Source organism: Dromiciops gliroides, chromosome 4 (assembly GCF_019393635.1).
Source record: "Dromiciops gliroides isolate mDroGli1 chromosome 4, mDroGli1.pri, whole genome shotgun sequence".
NCBI lineage: Eukaryota > Metazoa > Chordata > Mammalia > Microbiotheria > Microbiotheriidae > Dromiciops > Dromiciops gliroides.
This window is the reverse complement of record NC_057864.1, coordinates 403,237,993-403,250,502: the sequence shown is the minus strand read 5'-3', so window position 1 is coordinate 403,250,502 and position 12,510 is coordinate 403,237,993. Positions and strand designations below refer to the sequence as shown.

Below are 12,510 nucleotides of genomic sequence, written 5' to 3'. Positions count from 1 at the left end.
ATTTAATTTACTTTATGAGTACACTTCATTGTATATATGTTTTCAGAGGGGTGTTCTCTATGTATTGATGCTCAATTTTCGGAGGGAAGTCAAGGAGGTTAATCTAGTGACAAGAGCACAGATTTTGAGTCAGGGGACCTAGTTAGTAAAAGGTCTGCTGAATACAACTTGTATAATACTAGGTCAGTAACTAAAATTTTCTGGGTCTGTTTCATCATCTGTAAAAAAAAAGAAAAGAAAAGAAAAGAAAAGAAAAGAAGAGAAGAGAAGAGAAGAGAAGAGAAGAGAAGAGAAGAGAAGAGAAGAGAAGAGAAGAGAAGAGAAGAGAAGAGAAGAGAAGAGAAAAGAAAAGAAAAGAAAAGAAAAGAAAAGAAAAGAAAAGAAAAGAAAAGAAAAGAAAAGAAAAGAAAAGAAAAGAAAAGAAAAGAAAAGGGTAGAGGTGGGATTTGGTCTAGATCAGCTTCCTTTGCGTTCTAAATCCTATGATCCAATGTAATGATGGTCTCTCTCTATAAATGTTAGATGGAGCACGCTGAATAATTAGTTTCTCTTTTTTGTTATTTAGTTATTTGTTATTTATTTGTTAATTAGTTCTCTGTTTTGACAGTAGAACAATATAGCTGGGCAGCTAGGTGTTGTAGAAGATAGAGCAGCAGGCATAAAGTCAGGAAGAACTGAGTTCAAATCTGGCCTCAGACACTTCCTAGCTGTGTGACCCTGGGCAAATCACTTAACCCTGTTTGCCTCAGTTTCCTCATGTGTAAAATGAGCTGGAGAAGGAAACCACAAAACACTCTAGTATCTTTGCCAAGAAAACCCCAAATGGGGTCATGAAGAGTCAGACATGACTGAAAAATGACTGAACAACAACAAAATATAGCTGTATTTTGCTTAGGGTCCTAGAATCATAGATCCAGAGCTGGTAAAGAGCTAAGAGGCTATCTAGTCCAACCCTTCCATTTTGTAGGTAAGGAAACTAAGGCCAGGAGAAACTGAGATTCTTGCCTGAGGTTACATAGGCAGGTAAATGGCAGAGGTGGGACTTGAATCCAAGTCATCTGACTCCAGAGCCAGTGTACTTTTTATGGGACTCCACTGTTAAAGAATAGATCAGGGGGCAGGTAGGTGGTGCAGTGGGTAAAGCACTGGCCCTAGATTCAGGAGCACCTGAGTTAAAATCTGGCCTCAGACACTTGACACCAGCTGTGTGACCCTGTGGGCAAGTCACTTCACCCCATTGCCCCACCAAAAAAAAGAAGAAGAAGAATAGATCAGGAACACATAGTATCTAGAAGAGTCACATTAGTATTCAGTATCTAAAATAGTATATAGAAGAATACTCACTGTGGTGGGTAAGAGGGGGACAGTAAATTGAAAACTCATAACCAAAAGCAACCACCATGCATCTCTCTAATATAGGCATGTGTTATATTTCAGTTTGTCTTCTGCCGTGATTGTAAAGAAGAATATCATGAAGGGGAATGCAGCAGCCTCTTTGAAGCCTCAGGAGCAACAGCCCAGGTACAGAATGAATGAATGAATGAATGAATGAATGAATGAATGAATGAATGAATGAATGAATGAATGAATGAAGCATCTATTAAATACTTCATTTTAAGTACTTAAGTACTCATTAAGTAGGTTTGTATTTAAGTACTTATATACTCAAGCACTGAGAATACTGATACAAGCAAGCAATTTAGCCCCCTTGAAGGTCTTACATTCTAATTTTTTTTTTTTAAGTATACACAGAGAGAAGTGCTGGCCAGAGAGGAATGTTTTGGATACTAAAAGTGACAGGGATGGTGGTTGGGGTCATGGGCAATTGACATGTGGTTTCCAGGAATTATAATATCTATTAGACTACTGTTCTCAGAATGGTGATTCATTATCTTAAATCAATAATTCTCAAGCAGTCTTTAAGAGCCTGGGTAAGAGTGGTAGGAGCATTTAAAGGGAAACATGGATATTGAAGCTACCAACTCCAAAACAGTCGTTTTATGGTGGTTAGGAACAACTAGAAACAACACGAATGGCCTGTATTGGTCCCCTCATTCTCTATGGTCCTCCCCTGTTATCCTTTCCCTTTCCAGTGTCAGCAAGCAGCTACAGAACCAAATCCAGCTGTTCTGCATTCTAGTGGTACAAGAGAACCTACATTGGTATAAGATAACCTACAGAATTGTGTTTGTTTGGGTAGCAAAGGGAAGGGGAATATTGAACACCAGGAGACAGGACAGAAGTCTGTGGAGAGGAAGGGGTTGGTGAGGTAGGGAAAGAAAGGATAATTCATTTGAGCCCCACTGCATTAAAGCAGTTTAAACTCCGGCTCCAGTTTCATAAGAAAGTCCTTTCCTTAAGCTCCAAGACAAAAATTATTCATGCTTGTGAATGACAATGAAAGTCTGAAAAAAGGATGAATTCTTGGGAAATTCATAAATTACACTAAGCTTACACCTCTCTTCTTGTTGGTTTACTAAACAAAAGCCTTCTTTTTACCTTGATTAATAACTTTAGATAATGAAAGTGTTGATTGAAACTCATTATAGAAAGCAAGACTTATGGAACTGAAAATACATTTGCATTTCCTAATTAATTTTAATTATGGCAAAAGGTTTTTCTTAGGCATACCCAACTCAATATAAGAAAAAGAGGCTTGGGTTTGGCATCAGAGGGCCTGAATTTAAATCTTAGCTCTGCTATTTATTAGCTATGTGACTTCCTCAGGCTAGTTTTTTAGCCTTCCTTGGGCCCTGGGTTCTTCATCTGTAAAATGAGGGTGTTTATATAGTTGTAGTCACACAACCACGGCTCTTCAGCTCTATGACCCTCTATTGTTCTCTTAACCTAAATAGGAAGAGGAGAAATTTTCTAAAACAAGTTCATACTAAGAAAACTTGACTATACAACTATCAGGGGTAAAGGACCCAGGAAGCAGCTTGCAAACAACCACACACAAGCATGAGACTTCCACTGTTAGGGTCAAGAAAGTTTGCTGCTAAGGGCAGCAACCTGTGTCTTTCTATGAAATTAAATATCACAAATCCAGTGAACTTCTGATTCATTAACTTTCCTTCCAATATCTGGTGCATAAAAATCACTCAGGACATCAAAAGACATCTGTGATTTCAAAGTGCTGCTGTTAGTGTTTTCAGAAGACTTTTCATGACAAATGGGTGACATTCATGCCAAAAATTTCTGGCTAGCATGCCGCATACATGAAATGAAGGGCATACTTAAACTCCCTCTGCTGGAAAACATTTGTTATCTTAAAAACAGAAGAGGAAAAAAATTCCTTTTTGTTATTAGTAGTCCTAAGTGTCAAATTCAACCTTTCTTCTCTTCCTTTCATCAGAGGATCAAAAGATACCTAAACTATTGCAAAAAGAAAAATTTTAAAAAGAAGACAACTGAGCATTCTGGGAAATGATTCGCAAACATTCCAAAAAAGCAGTTCGGTTGTTCAAACCATTTGATCCAATAATACCACTCCTCAGCATACACTCTCAAGGAGGTTGAAGACAAAAGGAACCTTTTATACAGGCTGCCCCCAAAATCTTGGTGTAATTTTAATCAAGCTTAGAACTGACGTGGTATATGAAAGTAATGGAATAGAGTTGCACTGTAAGAAATGACATATGTGGGGCAGCTAGATGGTGCAGTGGATAGAGCACCGGCCCTGGAGTCAATACTACCTGGGTTCAAATCCGGCCTCAGACACTTAACACTTACTAGCTGTGTGACCCTGGGCAAGTCACTTAACCCCAATTGCCTCACTAAAAAAAAAGAAAAAAGAAAAAAAAATATGTGGGGCAGCTAGATGGCACAGTGGTTAAAGCACTGGCCCTGGATTCAACAGCAATAAACAAACAAACAAACAAAAAAGAAATGACATATGTAAAAAATAGATGTGTGTGAAGTCATGCAGAGCATGGGGAAAAAACAGAACCAAGAGACCCATTTGTACAATTCACGCAATGATATGAAAACACTTAGAGACATCCAAATTCAGCTTAATAGAATATGTAACAGTGGTGATCAAGGAAACCCCTGATTCCAACACCACAGGAAATACTTAGGATGCAAAAGACTCACTGGCATGAATTAAATATGGAAAACATAAAACATCTCAAATTGCCCATTGTCCTCATCATACTCCCCTTGGAAGGTAAAGACAACTCTGTGGGATTGCTCAGCAACAACTTGTCATTCACCTGGGATCTCTACTGCCAGAGCAACTTAGAGGATTTGTACCTTCTGGCCAGCTGGGCTGCAGGAGGGGGGGTCTTCTCCCCCAAGAAGCTTGCTCTATAGAAATCAGCTCCCAATGCTAAGTTGTACTTGATTCAAGACCTAGATGACTCTTACTGCTCAGGAGGTAGGCTCGAATTGACCATTTCTCAGGATCTCTAATTGGTAGTAATTAGAGACTGGTAGTAACTTCTGAGGGAAGAAAACTAAATGACAGAAGATTGGTAGGTAGCCAATGAAAACTCTCTTAGTTATGTTTGAGAAACAGCCGGGAGACCAGCATCCCTGGATCACAGAGTACATGGCTTGAGGTAGGGCATAAGAAGACTAGAAATGTAGGAAGGAGCTAGGTCATGAGGGACTATCAAAAGTCAAACAGAGGATTTTATATTTGATCCTGGGGGTGATGGGGAGCTAAGGCCAATAGAAAAGTTATTATTTGTTTTGATATTGTGGCGATGAAAAAGAACTTGTTTAAAACTTTGCTTATAAGGGGCAGCTAGGTGGCACAGTGGATAGAGCACTGGCCTTGGATTCAGGAGGACCTGAGTTCAAATTCGGCCTCAGACCCTTGACACTTACTAACTGTGTGACCCTGGGCAAGCCACTTAACCCCAATTGCCTCACAAAAAAAAAAAAAAAAAAAGACTTTGAACAAATAAATTATTTGGGGCAGCTAGGTGGCACAGTGGATAAAGCACCGGCCCTGGAATCAGTAGGACCTGAGTTCAAATCCGGCCTCAGACACTTGACACTCACTAGCTGTGTGACCCTGGGCAAGTCACTTAACCCTCATTGCCCTGCCCAAAAAAACATCCATTTGGTCTTTTGGGGCAGCTAGGTGGTGCAGTGGATAAAGCACTGGCCCTGCATTCAGGAGTACCTTAGTTCAAATCCCTCCTCAGACATTTGACACTTACTAGCTGTGTGACCCTGGGCAAGTCACTTAACCCCCATTGCCCCGCAAAAAAAAAAAAAAACTTTGCTTATATAATAAGTCAGAAGCATCCTTCTGCTAGAGGAGTTTAGAGAAGGGAGAGATGATTTCAGCCTCATTTGATAGAGCAAAGAGAGTTGAGGCTGGACCCTCCTAACACTACATGTTCTCCTCTGCATAGGTTTTCTGGCTGTTCATAGGGTCAGCTTCTAATTCTATCTGAACAACCCTAGATATTGGAGACCTGTCTGGTTGACCATCTCCTGGGGGGGAAGGCAATAATTTGTCTTTTTGTTTCTGTCATTCCCTCTCAACGTAGCCCCATGAGGTTAATTTACCAAGGGTTCCATATTTCCACCCCTGAGAATAGGGAACGAGACAGCAGGAAGTCAGATGTATCAAACTAATTCTAACCTTAGAAGACCTAATTCAGTTTGGTCAGAGGACCAAGGATCTGGTGTGTTTTATATTCCCTCTAAACCACTTCTGGATGGGTGACCTCTGTAAACTGTGGGGACACATCCTTATTCAACTGAGCTCTTTAGAGGAAAGCTACTATAGAAGTCTGGCAAATAAATAAATAATAAGAGCCCTCCCCTGGGCCTCAGAGCCCTGCATATGTCCCCTTCTGTTCTGAAACTTTCTCATGCTAACAAAACACCTTCAATAGCCCTCTTCTGTTGTTTTTTTTTCCCTTTCAATTCTATCTACTTGCAAGGCTCCCCCCCCAAAACCTTTTTATTGGTCCTCCCTTTTAACACTGATCTATTTCAATTCTTTGACATCGCAGAGCCCAAGCAAGGAAGCTTCATTCCTCCTGGGACCCAATCAGCTTTTCACATCGTTAGGCTATTTGACCAAAAGCTTAATGCACTTTGTGATTAATGCTGTATTTTTTTAAAAGCAAACAAAGAAATTGGTTTAAAATGTTTTTTTTTAAATGGACAAGCTTTAAGTTGAAACTGTGCAAGGAGTTTGGGAATTCAGTGACAGAAGATCAATCTATCACAGGCTAATAAGAGTCCAATTCCATGTGGTTCCACTTGCTCTAGCTCGTGAGTTTTCATCCCCACAGTCTGATTCCCTGCATGTATTCCCTCTCATGGGTTTTTTTTCTAATAAGCAAACACTTGCTCTTATAATACCAAATAAAATAGATTAATTCCCCAACAGACCTAAGGACAAGGTGTGCCTCTCTCAATTTAATAGATGAGTAAATTGAGACTAGGCCTCCCATGTACATAGTGGTTAAAGGGATTATAATTGTTTTGGGCAATCCTTCATTGAAAAACATTCAGTAAGTGCCCATTATGTGCACAGGCCTGTGTTAAGTGTTGGGGACATAAATACAGGGACAACAAAAGCCCTACTCCCAAGGGGTTTATAGTCTAATTGGAGAGGGTAGTGGAAATTATGTAAATAAATAGCTGTGATATAAAGGAGGGTGACATACGTGGAAAGAAGGAGACCTAGCAAAGTATTTAGGGAAATCTGGACAGGGAGAGATCCATTTCACATAAGTTGAATTGGGGAAGATTTGTGTTGGTGCTGATTTTGGTGACTCATCCTTGAAGGGACATCATTGAATGGAAGCAAGAGTATCATCTATTTCAGATATGGAAGATAGCATAAACAGAGACATGGAGAAGGAAGATGGAAAGAAAACAGAGGAGTTATTCAGTTTGGCTAGAATTAGACTAGACCAGACTAGGATAGGAAGTCAGAAGAAGTACTTTACAAACTACAAATAAAACTATATAAATGTGAATTATAATAATAATAGCTATTAGTTGTAGCAGCAGCAGTGATAATGATAGTGGTGGTAGTAGCAGTAGCAGTAGTGCTAATAGTAGTAATAGTGATAGTAGTAGATAGTAGTGATAATGGTAGTAGTTATGGAGGTTTTAATGGTAATGGTGGTATTAGTGGTGGTGGTGGTGGTGGTAGTAGTAGTAGTAATAGTAACAGTAGTAGTAGTAGAAGAAGATACATAACTAATAATTTTTAAATGAACAGAGTAGGAGGCTGGTAAAGCATATAGTGGAAACAACCTTGATCTTGGATTCAAGTTCTGGCTCTACCAAGACATAGCTGCACTACTATGGGCAAGTCATTCAAACTCTGTGAGACTCAGCTATCTTATCTTTATGTACTTTAACATTTCTAGGACCTGTGTTTTTATCACTTGTACTTCCTTCTCCATGTAGGCTGTGACCCCTTTACATTCCAGTGGTAACTTTGCTTGTGAATATGGTTTTGAGAAAGTCACCAAAGAAAAGTAGACTAAGTTCTGGTATTTCAAGTCAGAAGACCTGTGTTCAAATTCAACTATTGTAAATTACTACCATTTCTACCGTGGGGGAAGTTACCTAGTTTCTAGGTCTTTGTTCCAATATCTGTAAAATGAGAGAGTGGGTTGGACTAGATCAAAATTAAAATAACTTCTTGCCCTAAATCTATGATCTTTTGAACTCAAGAGATTATCTTTAAGAGATTCTGTAACTAAAAAGTCAATCACTCTGGTAATGAGCCTCTACAAACTGAGCTAGGCTTGTCCTTAGACAACAGATGTAGAGTATGTATGCAGAGGTTTGGTTGCCAGAGTTTGTGTTCCACTAAAATATCCTTTAAAAACCCAGGGTAAAAGCTATACCCTAAGGAGGCATTATAGTGAGACTTTATTATCTGTGAAATAGGTATAATGATGCTTGTACACATGTGGCTGACATGAGGAAAACTGAAAACAGTACAAGTAGTTTATTGGGCATTTCTTTAAACAAATAAAACTATCCCATCTGACAATCTAAGGTCAACTTTCTTTCCTCCCTTCTGTTTTACTTACTGAAAACAGCTTTCTGTGAGCTATTAAATAGAGGAAATGCACACCTTTCCTAATGCTAGCATAGCTCCTTTAAAAATAAAAAATTAAAAAAAAAAACCAACCTCACTCCCATAATGCCTTTCCCACTAAATTATCATCATATTGTCATTCTTTCCATGACTTGTTTTATGCCCCAGGAAAGACACAGAATCATTGAAGTAGGACAGGAAATCTGAAATGAGCTCATTGGAACATACTCATTCCATGAGATGATGCCTGCTGATCAAAATAATGCTCTGATACTTTGCAAATTCAACTCAGTTCAGCAATATTTATTAACTACTAACTATTTGCAAGGTCCTCTATTAAGTACTGGTGACACAAAGTCATAAATAGTCTTTGCCTTCAAGAAGCTATATTCAACTTAGGGGATATAACATGGACACAGTGGATCCAATACAAAATTTGACTACCAATGACTGGAAGAAATCAAGGAAGGCTTCATGGAGGAAGTGGCACCTCAGTTAAGCCTTGAATCAAGATAAAGATTCGAAGATAGAGAATTGAGAAGACAGCACACTCCAGATATTAGGATGCTTTGTGCAAGTGCCTGGGGGCGGGGGATAGGATTTGGGAAACAGCTGGTACTACAGTTTGGCTGGAATGTCAATATTTTAGGGGGCTGTAATATAAATTAAAGCTGGAAAGGTATATTGGAGACAGATTGTAGAGGGCTATAAATACCAGGAATTTGTATTTTGTTTCAGTGGCAATAAGGAGCCAATTAGAGGTTTTTGAGAAGAAAAATATGATTGAATCTAAGCTTTGAAAAAGTCATTTTGACAACCATATAGAGTATGGATTAGAAAGACTAATTGGGAGACTATTAAAATAGAACAGGTTAGAGGAGATGAAGGCCTGGAATATGGTATCTATGTTAGTGGAGGGGAAACATGCAAAAGATACTGTAAGGGTAAAATCTAATTCAATTGGCAGCTGGTTGGATATGAGGAACAAAGGAAGGGAAAGATTCTGGGATGATTTGGAGGTTATAAACGTGGGTGACTGGGAGGATTTTTTTTTTTTGGTGAGGCAATAGGGGTTAAGTGACTTGCCCAGGGTCACACAGCTAGTAAGTGTCAAGTGTCTGAGGCCGGATTTGAACTCAGGTCCTCCTGACTCCAGGATCGGTGTTCTATCCACTGCACCACCTAGCTGCCCTGATTGTATTATTTTCAACCAAAACATAGAAGGTTGAAGGATGAATAAGTTTCTGGAAAAGTGATGAATTCCATATCAGATGTGTTGAGTTTGAGATGTCCAACATCTCCAAGTGATGTGCATCAGGGAATTTGTTATGTGCAATTAGAATTCTGAAGAGAGATTAGGATTGCAATAAATGGATTCAGTAGTCATCTGCATTTAGATGACAGTTCAATGTGAGTCAATGAGATCATTGAGAAAGTGGAGGGAAAAGATGACTCAGGATAAGTATTGGTGGATCACACATGCTTAGGGGTTGGGAGATAGATGGATATCCAGCAAAGACCAAGGTTGAGTCTGCCTGGTAGGAGATTAATCAGGGTGGATTCTGACTATAAAATTTAAGATTAGAGTTTGGGTTAGGGTTAGAGTTAGGCTTAATTTAGCAATTAAGAGAGAAATAAGAGAGAAAAAAGACAAAAATTAATTTTTTTAAAAATTTTTTTAAAAGAGAGAGGGAGGGGCAGCTAGGTAGCGCAGTAGATAGAGCACCGGCCCTGGAGTCAGGAGGACCTGAGTTCAAATCTGGCCTCAGACCCTTGACACTTACTAGCTGTATGACCCTGGGCAAGTCACTTAACCCCAATTGTCCTGCCAAAAAGAGAGAGAGAGAAAGAGAGAGAGAGAGAGAGAGAGAGAGAGAGAGAGAGAGAGAGAGAGAGAGAGAGAGAGAGAGAGAGAGAGATGGAATTGGAATACTTGGAAAGTAAAATTTTAGCAGAGGAGTATGAAGCCAGCGTTTGAGAAGTGAGTGTGAGGTGTCATAAGAAGTGGAAGCAGTAAATATAGATGACTTCCCCCAAGATTTTAGCAATGAAAGGGAAGAGAGAGATTGAATGACAATTTGAGGAGATGAGCATGCTTGTAGGGAATAGGGAGGAAGTACCGGTAGAAAAGGAGAAAGTGAGGATGAGTGAGAGAGAGAAATTCCCATTCACTCAAGTGAGAGCTCAGATCTTTTCTCAACAGATGATATATCAATAATATGGAGTCGATATATCTAGCAAATACAAAAAAGAATGGGAAAATAGCATTGTTTGTGAAACATAAATCTCTATTTTATATAGCTTTTTAACAAACACATGATCATTTTAACAAGCTAATTTCAAAGCAGTCCTGCTTGTTGGTGTCTCCCTCTGAACTTCCTTTTGTTCTCTTTTGCTCTTTTTCACATGCTTCAGTGATGTTCTTGGGGGGGGGTGAGAGAGGGAGATATCACCATCATTCCTCCTCTTTCCCACTCCAAGATTCCATCGCTGAATTAAAAAAAAAAAAAAAACCCTTCATTGCAACCCTTCAGTACCACCACACATGCTCTGAGGTAACTATACTGACTCCCACTCCCACTGACAAGTTGGGTCCCCAGAGTATGCTACTATACTAAAAGAAGTAGGCCTGTTTTCAGGTTATCTTTTGATTGCTGTAATTCATGAGTCCCCACTGCTGTTCTTCCCTCCCCACCCAGTTAGATCAGTTAGTATCATTTAATTAACCAGACTCAGATTTTAGAAGGAGGTCATTACTAATGTGGTAGAGTAAAAACAGTTAGTACAAAATATTACACACACACACCCCAAAAAAAAAGTCTGTGAGAAACTCTCCCTTCTGGAAATACAAAAAGTCTGGGAGAAAGAGTGCTCATGCCTAGGGCACATGTGACAAAGGGATAATTCATAGCTTCTAATTGTTGGAAATTGTTTTTCTTCCTTTTGTGTTATACACAAGAAATTCCATTTACATCCCAGTCCTGAAGAAGAGCAACATCAAAGAACGTTCAAATTACTCAACAATTGTGCTCATTTCATATGCCAGCATGCAGCAGTTTCTGTTGGGTAATGAGTTTGGAGACCTACTTACAAAGGCTTAAGAAATAAGGGAAGGGACAGAAAAGAAATCTTTTTCTTAGGATTTGGGTTGTGAAAGGGAGTAAGGATATAGAAGAGAGTTTGAGGAAACTGTGTGATCAAGGGAAAGTGTTTTGTTCGTTTGTTTGATTGATTAAGGATGAAAGAGACCTAGGCAAGTTTGTAGCCAGTAGACCAGGAAAGATTGAAGATTAGAGAGAAAGGGTGGCTGAGGGGAAAACTGAAGAAGACAGGGTAATTAGTCCCTACCAATTAAAAAAACAAACAAACAAATGTCCTCCCTAGTCTTATTTGAGCAGTGCTGCTGGAAATGGAAGGACTAGGAACCACTCTAAAGATGTTGCCATCTCTGCATTTTGTTTCCCTTGACATGAACAAAGTCTTTACTATTAACTGGCCATTTGAAGGAAGAGGAGACAAGAAAAAAAAACCAGTAAGAATAAAAATAGTTCCCTCTTTCTGTGGTGCTTTACACAACTTTGGAAACTCTTCTCTCACAACCCTATAACACAGGTAATGCAAACACAGTTGTCTTTATTTTATAGATGAAAAAGCTAAAGTTCAGAGAGGTTGTTTCCTACCCATGATAACAGAGCTAATAAATGGCAAAAGTGGGACCTGAACTTGGACCTTTGAACCTTGGCCTTTACACCCAGCCCTCTCCCCATTACTCCATGCTGGCATTCCTATCCACCCAATCCAGGAATGAATTTTTCCACCACAGCTCATCCAACTTCACAAAGAGGAGCAATGAGCTATAATAGCCACCTTATTTAAAGGGCAGAAAACAGTGCTTCTTATCTCTGAGAGTCCATTGCTTCATGTGGGATCTCTGTCTCTCCACTACACCAGTCCTAGGATCCTTTTTTTTTTTTAGTGAGGCAATTGGGGTTAAGTGACTTGCCCAGGGTCACACAACTAGCAAGTGTTAAGTGTCTGAGGGCTCTGTCCCAACCCTACACCACTCAGCTTGTGATTCAGTAACAAAGAAAAAATGTCAAAAGTCAGCAAGCCCTCAGCACCATTCCAAAGCAAAGGTAATGCATGCAAAAAAATCTTTCAGAAGCCAGAATATGAATAATTGTAGAAACTACAAAAGAATGCAGGGAAAGACTGAGGGAAAGAACTAGCAAGAATTGGAGATCCCTTCATACCAAATGTCCAAAGACTGGTATGTGCCCCTTGAACACAGATCCTCTACCTTTTAGAAATACTTCCTTGCCTTTCAAATTACTTCCTTCTATCCCTTAACTCTCACTCTGGAGACACACAGCCTGAGATAAATTCTGTAATCTTTTATTTTCTTTAAGTCATAAAAGTATTTTATTATATTCCAGTTACATGTAAAGATAGTTTTCAACATTTATTTTAAT

The 12,510-nt window shown here is 39.3% G+C and overlaps 1 protein-coding gene across 2 annotated transcripts in view; it reads left to right on the top strand.

Annotated features, from left to right (window-relative positions):
• PRKN (parkin RBR E3 ubiquitin protein ligase) overlaps positions 1-12,510 on the top strand; it is a 1,788,167-nt gene that overhangs the window by 1,748,747 nt on the left and 26,910 nt on the right. For both annotated transcript variants that reach the window (XM_043964490.1, XM_043964489.1), the window contains one exon: positions 1,438-1,521. In XM_043964490.1, the coding sequence (XP_043820425.1) occupies positions 1,438-1,521 (84 nt within the window). The remainder of the gene's footprint in view (positions 1-1,437; positions 1,522-12,510) is intronic.